A 15,738-nucleotide genomic window follows, 5' to 3' on the forward strand; every position below is an offset into this window, starting at 1 on the left:
TTAGTTATAAAGTTTATATTTACTTAGAAAGCTTTTATTTCTTTGCAATTTATACCTGTCTTAAGACCTGCAGTATGAAACAACCAATAGTACTACATGTATCCAAATGAACAATAGAGTTTGGGGGAGTAAAATAGACTTTTATTAAGATGCAGATACCCACAGTGCAACCCACATCCCACCACCTGAGTGAGTGCCAAGAGCAGAGAATAGTTATTGGCTGTGGGAGCTGACGGTGTCGGCAGAAACCAGATTGAGGCTTTTCCTCCAGGGTGACCTTAGAAATCAATCAGATTGTGAAAATGATAAACTTCCCAAAGCTGCCTTGCTGTGTCGTGCTAGTAATGCTCCCTCAGTGCTGAGGTCTGCTCTGGTTCCTTGTTCAAGTGAGGAGAAGAAAATATATGTGGTTTATTGGAGGGTTGTTCAGCCTGTTCATTTAGGAACACATATGCTGTCAGGGTCTTTGTCTTCCGACATAAGACTTCGTGAAGTACTTATTTGTATCTTATTTTCTTATTTTGCACAATATTATTAGTTGAAATCCCCAGTCAGGTTTTCTGTATTTGTGGTACTGAGAAGAATGCTGGTAGCATTATAGGTTGTACCTTATGGTGAAATGGCATCTCTGGTAGATTCCAGAGATTTTCCAATATTGGTGCCATGTTCTGAATAAGGCATCATCACAGTGTATCTTTATTTAGTTGTATTCCCCAGCACTGTGAATGGCCTCTGGCTTCCTTTTCTGCTTACGCACATGTAGAAGCTGTGCATACATGGGCCTAAGACACCTGGGGCTTTGGGACATGATTAGAAATGACAGTCTGTCCTCCCTTTTTTCTTGAAATACCCTCATACCGCATTTTGATCTCTTATTTGAACATGAGATAGAGTTCAGGAAAGAGATGTGGGGAAAGCACTGAGCTCTACAGGAATAGAGTTGTGGTACAGAAATTGGTTTAGAACATGATTACTGGTATTAAACAACAATTTCTCTCATCAGAAGACCCATCACTGGAACTGTTGGGGCAACTTGTCTCTTAAGGTGCCTGCAGTGCCACAACCAACAAAAAAAAAAAGAGGCCTGAGAGTGCTGGCGTGCTGCATTCCAGCTTGGTGTGAAGCACTGTGAGCTGCTTACTGAAGATGGATCTCAGGAGGTCCTAGAGCTCTCCACCATCTCACCAGGGTGTTTGCAGTGCCACCAGTGCTTGAGACGATTGAGTCTTGCACTGTCTAATGGTGTCTGTTAAATTCTCGTGCTGGTTTTGGCTGGGATAGAGTTATTTTTCTTTGCAGCAGCTCCACAATTTCTCCATGCTGTGATTACGTGAGAACCTTAGCTGCTACTAAAGAATCAGTAAACTGGAAATGCTTCAAAGCATGATGTGTGTGTGCTGCAAACCTCCAGATGCAGAACATGAGTAACTCTTTCCAGTCTTTGCCATGTGCACAGAAATTTATCATTTAAATTAAAAAAAGAGTTCTTTCTGTCTTTGTATACATTCAATCTCGTGTTCATAAAGTGACTAACTTGAAGTTGAAAATGCTGGCAGGATCCAAAAAGGATCTAGTGGCTTTGTAAGAAAATAGCTTCAATTCTAGGAAGATGTGGGCTAAGAAAGCAAATCTAGGTTCATCTCAGCATTAGTGTGGGCTCATCAACAGTACAAGGGAAAACTGTTTTCTCTGAGTCTGGTAACAGTTCCTGCTTGCTCTGAGTCATCTCCTCTAGTGGTGAACTAGTCTTTTTTTTTCACTTTTGTTTTCTGTTGATAGGAAATGTAGCATAGTTCAGTAACCAGCAAAGTTTTATTTAGAATTGTCAGAAATGCAGAATTTTGTTTCTCTTCCTGGGAAGAAAAGGGGGACATGAGGAATCTGAGATCAGATTATCAACTGAAATAAGTGTCAGTGAAGGAAAAATTCTTATTTAATTTAATCAAATATATCTGAATTTGCGGTGCTGCTCCAATTAGGAACTAGGGTTATTAAAATGTATTTTGAAAAGAAATATTGCAGCCATAAAGATACTAGTCTTTCTCTCTCTATCTGATCAATTTGTAAGAGAAGGGTAAGGTTTAATCCCTTACCTTTTACCTGTTTGTGAACTATGAGTGGGACCAGAGCCTTAATATCAACAAACCATTAGTCTTGGGTCTGTTGCATATTCTTGAATATATGTGTGCATGCACATCTACATGGATACTTTTGCTTCCATACAATTTTTTAATATAAAAATGCTAGAATGTGTTACCTCCTTTGCTAACTGCTTCACGGTGCATCTAGTTCTTAACTGAATGTTGCTGAAGATACTGGGATCAAGCCTGTGGACCTTGTTTGTTCTTGCATGAATTTGGATATACTTGTACAGTAATGTGGCTTACGGAGAGCAGAGGACTTCTGAGTCCAACTGCAAAGGTAATAGCAACTGTGTCTTCACATACGGCATTCATGTTGAATTAATGGGAGCAGTTATTTGAGGTTATCAGCAAAGTCCTCGGTCTCTCCATTTCCTCAGAAATACATACTTTTCTATCCTGCTAGTTAGATGCTTTCCTACTAGTTTTTCAGTTGTTCATGTTGTTTTTTTCTTGTGGAAGTCAAGAACTGAATGTCTGGTGGGAGGAAAGAAAAGACAGAAGGCAAGCCAAAAGTAGTAATTTAGTGAAAAAAACATTCTGCTAGTCTTTATACAGCATAAGGAAAGCCCCAAGACACAAATCTTAAACTAAAGAGATTAAGCTGTTAAACTACATAGGCCAGAATATGAATCTGCATTCAGTTTAGTGGTTTGTTTGTGCAGCACAGCATGCTGTGTGCCCTTATTTTCCTTTGGACTTGAGACCCATGAATTTTCAAATCTACTTGTAGTTGACTCAACACAAAGATAGTTGACTACTGTATGTCTCCAGTCTGAGCCAGCCTTTCTGTGCTCTCGGTAGCTGTTGCTGTGAGTAGGCAGGATATTCAGATTCATACAAGGCCAAACAATGTTTGTAGGCTTAATTCTAAGCCTATTATCCTCCACAATGTCCTGTTAGCAGTGCTCTTTTATAACCTTTAAAATGTGTTTTATGTATTCAGCTGCAATGCCATGTTATTGTGCTGTTTTTCCTGCTCAGTGGACTGTCTTTCCATGTGAAGCTTATAGCTGAATTGAAGCAGTTGGGGGCACTGGCATCTTTGTAAAAACAGATGCAGGTTTTTCCCAAAAGAGAGACCTCTCCTCTCCTCTACCTCTCCTCTTATCTATTCAAAGACATCACATAAAAAACAAAGGCTTCTGGAGGGTGGGGGCCAAAGGCTGTCTGCCCCAATGCCTTTTTCTTGCCTGAGGTGTAGTGAAGCAGGTTGTGTTGATGGCATTGGGCTGGCAGCAAGCTGACAAAGAAGGCTGGACAGCAAATACTTGTGTAAAGTTCTGGTCCTTTTACTCATGTGCAGCCCCTTGTAGGTGGTGAGGGGGCAATATGGTCAGCAGGTTCAAAATTTGGGGTAAGATGATCTGGGCATTGTTTGTGGCTGTTCCAAGAACACGTGTAGTAGAGAAAAGCACCACCTGTTGAGTACGCTTGCATTTGTGTTCCTTAGCAACTGAGGCAAATACACTAAAACCCCAGTTCTCACTCTGTGAGGCTGAGGGGGAACCACATTACAGGTTCCCACTAGCAGTATCTGCCTATGTTGGCTCTCTGGGAGGCACTGAATTATAGACAGGTCTTGGTGCCAGGCGGGGATGGCAGGGAAGCTGCAGGTTTTGCCAGGGAGCCTGAGACTAGGAGAGACAGCTGCTGTCCACATCAAAAAGAACACCCATGGTTTTAAGATGGCAAAGTAAACCTCTAGGCATGGGAACAGCTAAGGAAGCTCTTTGATCAGGGAATAAGCTGAGTTGTGACACTCCTGGTCTGGATTTTGAAGGTGTTCAGCAGCCACTGCTCCCTGGTAGAAGGCAGAGCTTGTGCTACTGTGTAGCTAAGCAAGCTCAGGTGTCTCAGGATTGAACTGAGAATGATCTAAATATAAGAGTGCAGGTTGCCCAAAAGACAGTAATTTCATAAAAGACTGGGAAAAGTGCCCTGCTCCGGGTGTTATGTGGGGATGATGTTAGTGAGGAGCGGGTGCTACAATAATACTGAGTAATACTGCTGAGAAAAGTAGCCCATTGTGATGGTGCCTCTCAGGAGAGAGCAGCCTGGTGGAGGGTGAAGATGAGATCCAGGCTGACAGGGTTATGAAAGACACCTCCTAAGAGCTGCTTAATATCTTGGATCCAGTAGCCTTTCTGTCATGAGTTGTAATGACTGAAAAGACTTTGTATTCATACTATGGAAGTGATGTTCAGGGGAGAGGTTCTCGTTTTCAGATAAAAGAGAGAAGTGGACTTCTGTCTCTTTATTCATATTCTTACTGTCCAAGGTAAGTGCAGACTTATCCCAAAAATGACAAAAGAGAGATGTTATGCAGAGCTAAACGTGTTTTCTTCAATGGAGGTGATAGTTTTAAAAGTAATATAGAAAATAAAAAAAACCTTCAGAATCACAGAATATTCAGAGTTGGAAGGAACTCACAAGAGTCATTGAGTGCAGCTCTGAAGTAAATGGCCTGTTGTCCTGGTTTTTTTAATAGTTAGTACTTCCTTTGCTTCCTCTCCCTTCTATTTATTTGTGGTATTCCTGTTCTATCATATAACAGTTTTAAAAATAATTCCCCTAAGTAAATAACATAAGCCTTTTTTTTCCCTGTTTCCTTACCAATTACTGACTTTTTTTTTTCAAACAGAATAGGGGGTTGGAAAATTAAATAAAGACTTCCAAAATAACAAGCTCCAGAAAATTTTATTTAATTTGTGGGTTCATTCTGTTGGCTCTCTCTCTCCCCCTATTTTTTTTAAGAAGATCTTTATTAATTTAGTGTAGTAAGTTAGTGCCTATATTAAATTAATCTAATAAAAGTCAGGGTCCTCACATAACGTTTCCCAAATGTGAAGCAGCATCTATTACATGAGGCACAATCTTTTTACTGTAAAATCTAAATCCGATATGTGGAATTACAAGGCATCAAACTGTTTAGTGCATGTTATTTAAGTCAAGTACTTGAGTACAGTTGTGCTGGAGGAAGGGAATGGGCAACGCTAGCATTCAAAAAATTAAAAACTCAAACCAAGCTTCATATATCAAAGCAATTTTCATCTGTGAATGTAAAGTTCAGAATTAAACCTTGTAACACTAACAGTCTTTCTGTTGATAGTTACACTCAGGTTTCTATAAACATTTTAATATATAATCATGCAAATGTCATATATAGCAATGTAAATGCATTGAAAATTCATGCCTGTGTAACGATACAGATGTGCAAGCCAAAAAGACCAGATAAGTGTTTAAATTGCTCAATTCATATATGTGCTGTTGCAGCACAGAATTTCACTCTTTGAAGTATCACTGGAACACAGAGTTTAGACAGCATTTTAAAAGAGCAAAAGCAAAGTCTTCCAGCAACAGCAATACAAGGGGCTTTGTGCTGCCAGAGCTTCGGGTAGCCTGGCTGTACTTTCCCCTTGGGTGAAGGTCACCCTTTTGTGCAGAGCACTGAAGTTGCACAAGTCTCATGAGCTGGGGTGGAGTGTTCGTCATTCAGGGAGTGTGGGTGTTCCTGTTGATTTGTGGATGTGTACATCACAGTGTAATAACATAGTTTATTCCTGTTCTCTCACTGAATTATTTATTATGGACTGAAATGAGGAAGGAGGGGGCTTCTTTTGTATTGGCATAAACATAAGACTATGTGCATTGTGTGTTTGAATCACTAAATCACCGATATGTCAATTGACATAATACAGTCTATCTCACAGGGGTGTTGCAAAGTTCAGTTAATTAATGTTTTTAAAGTGTGTTGGGACCCTTTCATGTAAGGCACTTTAGAAGTACAGGAAAGGGTTATGCTGATTGTTTTCCCCATCTATTACCCCAATATGTCACTGATATTTAGTAGTATAATAATATGAGCACCCTTATAATGATGGGCAAAGGCAGTATATTTTTTTAAATTTCCCAAAGAGGTAGAAAAGGCAGCTTAATAATATAATATAAAAATTAATTTGGTCACGTTTTTTCTTTTAATTTTTCCTGTTGCTTTTTTCTCCTTTCTGCTTGAAAATTCATTCCCTTTGCTGGATTAACACTAATAACTACAAATTATGGCTTTATGTTGTTACAGTTTCATGATATACTACAGCCAGGGTAGAGGTTAGAAACACAGGCTGAGTTATTATGTGCTGCAGGGTAGTGATTTCCTGCAAACTGATTTATGGATAAATAATTCTATGTACTTATTACATGGGACAGGCAGTTTTAAATTTCTGTAGCAAAGCAGAGCTGAACAAAGGAAAATTACATGCTAAACCATAGAAACAAGATGCCTCTGAAGAGGATAACCAGATGCAATCAATGTCACAAGAGCCTTCCCATCTTTCTGGGGAGCCCTGCAGTGGTGGCTGACAGAGGAATGGCTTGATGGGCCCTGAAGCAGAGCTTTTACTGTGTGTTTCCTCGAGGTCTTTCATTTGGAGTTGTAAAAGCAATCAAAAGGATTTGTGTGCTAATGATAATCTGCATTTTTTTTCTGAGTGTCTGTTGTATTGATAAGAGCTGTTAAAAAGTAAGATGTTTGATCAAAACTACTTGATTGAATTCACAAGGCAGCAGCAAGTGGTGGTGGTGTTCTTCACCCAGCCTTGTGTTTGCAGTCTGACACTCTTGGGCTGGGATCCTGGGATCCCTAGAATGCAAGAAAGTGAATTCTGGGACACCTAGTACAGCTCTGGAATACCACAGCAACGTGAGCCAGGCTCTAGTCTGGTATAACACTTGAGATTCAGACTTCCTCAATCTATTTTGGAGGAGTAAATACAGCCCAGGAGATCTCATGCTGGGTTGGGCACTGCCTCTTCCCTCTGCCTTTCTGCAGCTCATGCAGACACCGTGTTGTGCTGTGTCTGGCTGCACAGGCCCATGTTCCAGCCTGAGCTGGATGCAGCTTGGTCTGCCATAATCTGCAACATGGTAGTGAACATGGAGCTGTAATGTAAGAAACAGGCTTTGCACTGCTCCAGTTTCCAGCCTGCGTCCGTCAGTCCTCAAGGAGAGCAATCACCTGCTTGAACACCTCTCCCTATATGAGTCTTACCAGCTTACATTTGCTTAGGCTGTAGAGAATGGGGGAGGTTTTGGTGTGGTGCATCATGGAGTCAAATAGTCTGTCTGCTTGGTGTTGACAAGTGTTTTTCTTAACAATGTTTGGTGAGGAATCAGTATTCTCTGCTATCCTTCTTCTTCCCCCTTTAGCCAAAGAACACAAAATTCCTTCTCTTTCCCTCTCTGTATGTGTTTGGACAAGTATTACTTATGATTCATTTTCCATCTTCAGAAAAATGTTGAGGAGGGTGGGGGGATGCTAATAGGAACTTCCAAAATGTCCTTCATTTGATCCCATGACTTAATGTTAACCCTGGCAGATTAGCATTTTAAATAAATTGCATTAATCCTGTGTATGCATTTGCATTAATACTACAAATATCCATTTAAGATGTAACTCAGGTATCCTCATTACTTGCGAAAGGTGAAATCAGGAATATAACCTTGGTGGGAGCTGGGGATAGTTTGAAGCGAGCCAGTGACAGGATGAGGCATGTTCTGGTCCTGTTTGCTCTGTGTAGCCACAGAAAGGAATTTGAAAAATGCGCCACTGTAAGAGTTTGATTTTACAGTCATGATGTATTGAAGGGTACCTAAAGTGCCTCAGTAATTACTATAGAGCTGTTCAGATTAAAAGTTACCTGTGCAGGTGACTGGGAGATGCAGGACCCGGAACCTCATTCTGTTTATGACTAAGAAGTGTCATAGCTAGACTGATGTGTTCTAAACTCCAGATGTGGCATTCTTACAGTGAGCATACTGTGTGGCTATCTTCTGTTTGCAAAGACACACGAGGTTTCTAGCTCATGTAGATAAATAATTTTTATGGGACAGTATAATATACATATTAATGAGAAGGGTTTGCCAGCTTAGCTTTACTTTTCTAGAAAGCAGCTTTTTGCCTTTTGATGTTTATGCTCCTGATCAAAGTAGTTGTTCTGAAAGTGTTCTCTAGCCCCAACCCTTCATTCATTCAGTTCACATGTCACTAGGGTGAAGTTCCAGGAATAATCCTAGTGCTTCAGATGCATCCCTCTTTCAGGTGATCCTGTAAAACAAAGCTCATGAAGATCCTGTGATAAGTTCTGCTCAGTATAGAGGTCAGCTGCGATGTAGCAGGTCAAGGCTTCTGTTCAGTGTGGTGTTCTGCTCTTACTCGTGTAGTTACCACTTTCCTCTCCAAAGGAGCTGCCTTTTAAATGAATCTAAATTGGAAACACCCTGCCGGGGTGGCACATCACTGGCCTAAGTGGAACAACAGAAGTGAATTGCAGTGGTTGTTACGTGTGAGCCTGATGCTCAAGCTCAGGAGTTTGTCATTGGTGTGTTCTGCTCTTCTTGTGGGTAAAAGGGAGTTATGCAAATTTCAGACTAAGTTACTCTTTTTTTCCCTGTCTCCATTTTGATGATGCTGAGGCTTAAACTCAGTGGAAGGACCTGATTATAGAAGTACCAACAGCCAGCGTCAATAAAGACTCTCTTCTAAAATAGTTTTGAAAAAAAAATCTGTTGAGAAAACTGGTCTCTTTATTGTCTCTAATTGCCTAATAGGCCTGAGCTGCATTCAGCCACTTCTAGATTAGCTCTTGACAGCTGTTCTAGTGTATGGCCATTTCTTAGGTGTGCGCAAGCATTGAAAACTGTTGAACTTTCTCTTCAAAAAACTTTCACAGGAAAAAGTCCCTACCGATACAGGAAAGAACCAATTCATTAACAGACAAGTTTTGGAAACTCAGGGGAGATGTGTTTTTGGATTTCCTGAGTAGTCTGATCTGCTGTGCATTATCCACACGTAATTTTGAGAAGATCTGGAGCTGGCAGAGGAGTGATACTCCCAGAGCAGTAGTATATTCATTAATAACAGTGACCTTTGGTTGTTCTGTCCCCACTCCCAAGTCTCAGTTGTGGTAGGACAAAAGCTCAGCCAGGCCAATTAAAGTGATTTCTTTAAAGACCTGAGCTATACTATTTGGAGTCAATGTGAGGAACAAAAAAAATTTCCATATGTGGAAGTGACCCCTTCTACCAGGCTGTTTTCATCCTGAGGCTGCTGTTACACTAGAAACTCTCAGTCCTGGATGAGAAGGGACCTTTTTAGGGGGAAAATTTTGGTCCACTCAGTTTTTGCTAAGGAGTCATTTAGAGATGTCTTCTAGCAATGCAGAGAAGATGTTTGCTCAACAAGTTGGCATCATCCTCCCGATTGCAGCCCAAGAGTTTCCTTAAGTACAGTTTTGGTGCCGTGAAATATGCACCTGTGAAGTCTGCTGAGGAGCTGAATGGAAACCATGGCTCCTGGCTATCATTTGGACCAGCTTAATGTGCTCTGGAAAAAAATATTTCACACGTCATGTCACACCGGCTGAAAAAACAGCGCACATCAGCAGTGCTGTAACAGAGTAAAGGACTTGCAGCAGGTGTTAACGTGCAGAGGCACCGAGCATTATGGTAACACCTGTGTTTGCTTAAATCCAGCCAAAACAATTTCCTCTCCAGTTGTAGAGGAGGATTAAAAAAAGAAAAATCTACCTAACTTCCAGTAGTAGCAGACATTCCTGTAAAGCAATTTGCATAGTATTTCCCATGGTGTGTGCTTTGGCTGTGCTGGGGTTTTTCTCTTTAAACTTTTTTAGTCTGAGGACACCTTTAGTAGCTTCAGTGCCCCCCAAACATCTCTTTGTCCCCTGCTAGCATTACCAGGCCTGAGCAGTTGCAGATGGTGTGCTCTCTGAGTGCTTTCCTTAATTGAATGAAAAATAAAGCCTCTTATAAAATATTACCAATTTAGATGTGACTTATGGGGCACATATGATGCTTATTTTTTCAATTACATGAAAACTTGGTATGGTTAAACATAGGAAGCCAAGTGTTCTGTGAAGCCAGTATAGATTTCTAGATTTTTAGGTGATTTTGCTTTAAATTATTATATAGCAGAAGGGGGTGAAGGAAGTCAGCAGCTAAACTGTGTTTTCCCAGCATGTATTTCACTCAGTGGACCCTTGATGCTCATTTCATGACTAATATATGCTGTACTATATGCATTTCTTGTTGTCACCAGAGATAACATTAAGTAAACTATCCCCTTAAGAAAAACAGCTTTTCTTGGCAAGTGGAATATGACTCAAGGAACCAGCACTGGAGACATACGGCGCTGTGAATGAGTGCTGTGTGTTACTCTACTGGATCTGAGTCCAGGCACTATTTATACTGCAGCATATTCAGCACCAGATTGTTAAATCTTAATACTGAAACAGTGCATCATTTAAATGTTTTTGTTCTGTTTATGTCCCATTTTCAAGCATTGGTTATCAAGCAACACTTAGTATCTTTTTGTTTCATTTGGACAATATCTCTCTTTGCCAAAAGCTTTCTAATCTGCTCTTGAAATATTAGCCTGTCTGTACTAGTATGTTACAGTGAAACTTTGTGCTACTGAGGATGAACTAGGGCAGTTCCAGCTTCTTTCATTATGTGCTGACAGAATGCCTTGCAGAGCAGTACGTCAGTGGTAAATGCAAAGATTTAAGTGCTAGAGAAAAAGAGTTGTACTAAAATTATTTCCTCTTCAATCTGTGTAGGAATGGGAAAAAAATATTTCATAGGAGGTACTTCATGGGCTCATTGTGTTCTGTTATTGTCTATGTGCAAGAAGCTTTGTTTCATTGTTTCAGTGTGGTATTTATTTTATGATCATGGTTGGGAGATCAGGATAAAAGACCATTCTCGTTTATTTTGGTTTGAGAGTTCCAGAGTTGGTGAAGAACTGGGAGTAGACAGTGAGGAGGAGAGGTTGAAAATTTGCATCACACCATCCTTCCAGATACTCAAGAAGAGTTCTTGGTGTGCCTGTTACCACAGAAGTAGTTCTCTCATGTATTAGTGTGTTAGAGTCTTTCTAGCAGTTGAGTTTATGGATGTCTTTTCCAAGATCAAGCATTATATAAGGAAAACTCAAAAGGCATCAGTTTAACTGGGAGAATGGTGCCTTGTAGGGCTGAGCTGAGGAAATTTAAGTGAGCAGAACAGCAGGGTAATGGGAACATGATGAAGGAGGACATAAAAGCAGTAGTAGCAATAGCGCAGAACAAGGCTGAACTGCTCTGCTGTCATGTAAGATGGCACTGTGGCTTTCTTTGTTTGGTGTCTTCCTGGAAGTCATTCCTGGGTGTTAGTCATTGTTTTTGGTGTGGGTGGGCCCTCTGCAATTGTCTAAATAGTAATAATACCTCTGCACCAAATGGTTTACCATCCGAGTTTGCAGTCTTTGTGACAAGCTCATCCAGAAGAGGTGATGATCCCTATTAAAGAATGAACAGAAGTAGAAATAGAACTTACAGCATTCTCCCGCGCCCCCAAAGTGCTATTTTGGATCTGTGGTCAGCAGCTTGCAGTCATTTGGTTTCGGTTTGGTTTTTTTTCTTTTTTTTCTTTTTTCTTTTTTCACAGAGAAAAGCAGCTGTCTGCATAGTGCGACTTGTATCTGGGAGTGAACTCTTCCTACTTGGTGGTTTTCCAGTGGCATCCATCCACTGGGAATTGTACCATGCTTAGATTGTAACTATGTGCTGAAAGCCTACACACAGGAATTTTCCTGTTCAAGTCAAAAGTAATGCATTTATTTACTGAAAGGTTTTTGTAGACTGCAAAATCAGGACTAGAGAGTATTTAAAGCTTATTCTAACTTAGAGAATCCCACTTCAGTGGGATGATGAAAGATGTGAAGGGAGGAAGTCTCCTGTGCTTCTTTGAATTAATTTAAGAGCCAGGAACATGTCAGCAACTGTCTGTTAAGAATTTAAAATCTATTCCTGCTCTTCCCCATTGTTTATTTCAGGAGTCAGTAGAACACATCTTTCTGGGCAAGAGTGCAATAAACCTCAAGGCAGATCTTGAATCTTGGGAAGAAACCGTGTTATCAAAGGATTTAGTAAATGGCCATTAAAATGTAAAGGATTAATTTTTTGTTTTGTTTTCAGGAATAATCAAGCTTGGGAGGTGGAATCCCCTCCCTCTCAGTTATGTGACTGATGCACCAGATGCGACAGTAGCCGACATGCTACAAGATGTCTATCATGTTGTGACATTGAAAATCCAATTACAAAGGTGGGTGTTTCTGAACATCTGTCCTTCTCTCTTCTCTGAGCTGCTCTGTCGGTTACAGCATTACTACAGAGATTAGCACATCCTGTCTTCATTAATTTCTGGTCTTTTGATGAAATGAGAAGAAAATGAAGGGAAGGGTGGGTCACCTGGCAGCTCTTTGATGCACATTCCAACTGATATTGTATGTTTTCTGAAGTAGCAATATGGTAGCAGAGAGGGGGAAGGGCAGAAACTCAATCAAGTTTACGGGGCTTTTAAAGACAGACCTTTGGACAGTCCCTAATTTAATGGATTCTTAAGGTCTAACTGTATCAAATAATAAACTCCTTGCCTTTTTCTAGGGCTGCACTGTGAGAATCTAAGTTTTCTACTGCCAGTTACTGAGATGGGGAGGAGGGGAGCCTTTTTGACTTTTCTTTTTTTCTCCAGTGATATTCCCAGTGAAAAGAAGACAAGAAAGGAAAGTGTCACTGCAGCTCCATTTGGCATTTGGAAAATATTTTCCTTCCCTGAATGCTAGTTCTGATTAGCAAAGCAACAGCACACTGTACATTTACACTTATTTGCCCTCCCTTCCTTCCTCTCTCCCCTCCTTTCTTCTTCCCGTTTCTCTCTATTGGCCTTCAAAAGAGTCCTCAATAGTAACTGATGTAAGGAGGTGAGACAGGTCCCTTGCAGTGCATGGTGTACTCTGAACATGCTGGTAAGCCTACATTGCATGGCCTGCTGCAGCCAGGACACGCCAGAGGAAAGAATAAAAAACAACAGACAGTCTGAAATAAATTGCTGACAATTCTCTGAAGGCCTGGCTTGAACAGAACAGGCGTCCACAGGGACATGTGTGTGTCCTTTGGTGGCAGGTACTTACCCTCCAACTGTTCAGTTCAATTTAGAATTTGAAAGTAGTTGGTGCCTCACTGACATTAAACTCCCAAACAACAACATTTCTTTCCTGTTATATCTCTGGTGCTTGGGCTTTCCAGTTCCCAGGAACAGGTCTTCCCTTGGTTTTATATACTATTACCATTTTTCACCTAGACTGCATGTCTGCTACATAGCTGTAAAAGAGCATCTATACCCTACAGGTGCTATAAAACTGGAGTGCAGTAACTCATCTCTTCAGAAGTGAGAGCTGCCAGGAGTCCATCTAGCCTGTTGTCACATCTGCATTAGCAAGGGGTATTGAACCAAGATTAAGGTCTCAATTCTTCAAAGTGCCTGAATGCCTGGATGCCAATAAATAAAAGATAGCTCATGACTTTGAGATAAAGATGATCACTGACTACTTGAACTCCTCAAGCACAACTGAACATTCAGCTCTGAGGGAAAAGCGAGGCTGTGAGGGCAGAAGGTAGAACCACCTCAGAGGTTGATTGGACAGAATGCAATAATTCTCTCTGGCAGAAATGGCAGTGACAAGCTTCTCCCAGCTTTTCGATGTGTTTCTTGGGTCTGTCCCTGTGCATGTAGACACAAACCATAAGCTTGTTAAATATAAAGAGTCACAAGTCATATGAAGACAAAAGCTTCACTACATATGCAGTTCTTGTAGAATGAAAGTGAGAATGAACGGCATGTGACAGATGTTGGACATATGGCTTAATGTGTTTCTGAAAGGCTCTTGGATACTTCAGTGATAAGGGCAGTATAAAAACCTGTATAAAATTAAACTAATTTTTCAAAGTCTTGCCTCCACACAATGAGGGCCCTTATTGTTTAGGGATTTTGTCGGTGTCAGTGCAGCATATATGTTTATTTTTCTATCCCAGCAGGAGTACCTTTGTCTGAAGAGTATGGCTTTATCCAGCCATTTCTGGGGCTTGCTTTATGCAGGTTCTTTGCTCTCCATCAGGCCCCAGAGGGAATGGTTGTGCACACACACAATACTGTAGGAGGATTAGCTGCTGTGTGTTGAACTGCACATCTTCTGTTAGCCATGCTTGGTGGGAAGGGCCTAGAAGGGACAAACATGGGGGGATGGACTGGCCAAGCAGGAAACTCCAAGGTTATGCTTGTTACTTAAAGTTTTATAGCACTTGTATGCAAAAATTAAGCATGTGTGAAAGGTGATGTTCCTGTCTACTTCTTGCTTTCTGTTTTAACAGTTGTTCAAAGTTGGAAGACTTGCCAGCAGAGCAGTGGAACCATGCCACAGTTCGCAATGCCTTAAAGGAACTGCTCAAAGAGATGAATCAGAGCACATTAGCCAAAGAATGCCCTCTCTCACAGGTCAGTGATTTTAACAGGCTTAGGGAAAGAAAGATTTGTAAGAACTAAAGCTCATATTTGTTCAGTAAAGAGCCTAAATTAAACAGTTTCATAAATTTCTTGTTTTCTTTAGGAAGTAGAAATTCTAATTAATATGATAAAAAGTATCTTTATACCCTGTTTTCTCAGCATGTTGCCAGGTGAAATTTGTGAATGAATAGGCTGGTTTTCAGAGAGATGTAAATTCTTTATTTGTATTTTTATCTGAACCTTTTGTAATAGTGCTAATTGTTGGGGAAGGTTGGCGTTGCGAGAGGCTTTGCGTGCCCTCGCCAGCCACCCCAACACGACCCCAGGTTCGGGCTTCCGGTTGCGTGTGTGTATTCTCATAGAGATAGAGCCGTACACCAAGTAATAGCAGCGGGAACGTTCAACTTTATTAGGGAATTAGCGGGTTAATATAACTTCTTAGGGTGAACATGTGGACAACAACTGCTGATAGGGTAAGAGGCTCTGTCCACGAGGTGGCAGGCTGCTCTGATTGGAGGAAAGGTGGTGTCCACGAGGTTGGCAGCACACCCCTGGTGCCACAGGGTCTGTGCTGTTCCCCAGCTCCGAGATTGTTTACCTGCTCCTTGGCTGCTTCAAGGTTGCTGTGACCTTGGCTAGCCTGTCAGCCCCTGGATCATGGGTTGTGCATTTGGGGTTCAGGCCAAACCTCCCCCTACAGCTAATGATCCCCAAATGGAAGATTTGAGTGGCTTCTTCCCACTAGCAGAGGCCTGCCTTCCCTAGTAACCTATAGGTAGTTCTCATCAGCCTCCAACCATGACAAAAAGTATGCAGTTTTAACAGTTGTGCCCCAATTTCTAGAAAACAGCAACAAAAATAATGACATTAAAAAAAGAACAAAAACTCAGTCTCGTTCTCCATGACTGCTTTATAAATGGCAGTGATGTCGTGTCTAAGACACAGGTTCCTACAGATGTCATGAGCTCTATTTGTACTTCAGATTGTCATAATGAGAGAGTCATAAAATTTTCATGACTGAGTCCTCCTTGCCTCTCAGAAAAAACAGACTAACACTTCAGCACCCAGGCCAGGTAACTTTGCTAGACATGAAAAATACATTGCCTTCTAAAGCCAGTATTAGAATCCTAGGTTAATCTGTTGATTGTGTCTTTTAAAAGTCAAAACATCAGTAATCCCTGCTTGCTAAAAATCCATTGCT

General features: G+C 41.0%; 1 protein-coding gene across 2 annotated transcripts in view; it reads left to right on the forward strand.

The window, feature by feature from the left end:
- The window catches only part of SATB2 (SATB homeobox 2), a 131,250-nt gene that overhangs the window by 45,234 nt on the left and 70,278 nt on the right, over positions 1 to 15,738 (forward strand). For both annotated transcript variants that reach the window (XM_071562607.1, XM_071562606.1), the window contains exons 4-5: positions 12,173 to 12,299; positions 14,405 to 14,528. In XM_071562607.1, the coding sequence (XP_071418708.1) occupies positions 12,173 to 12,299; positions 14,405 to 14,528 (251 nt within the window). The remainder of the gene's footprint in view (positions 1 to 12,172; positions 12,300 to 14,404; positions 14,529 to 15,738) is intronic.

The sequence above is a fragment of the Pithys albifrons genome, chromosome 8 (genome assembly GCF_047495875.1).
Source record: "Pithys albifrons albifrons isolate INPA30051 chromosome 8, PitAlb_v1, whole genome shotgun sequence".
Classification (NCBI taxonomy): Eukaryota; Metazoa; Chordata; class Aves; order Passeriformes; family Thamnophilidae; genus Pithys; species Pithys albifrons.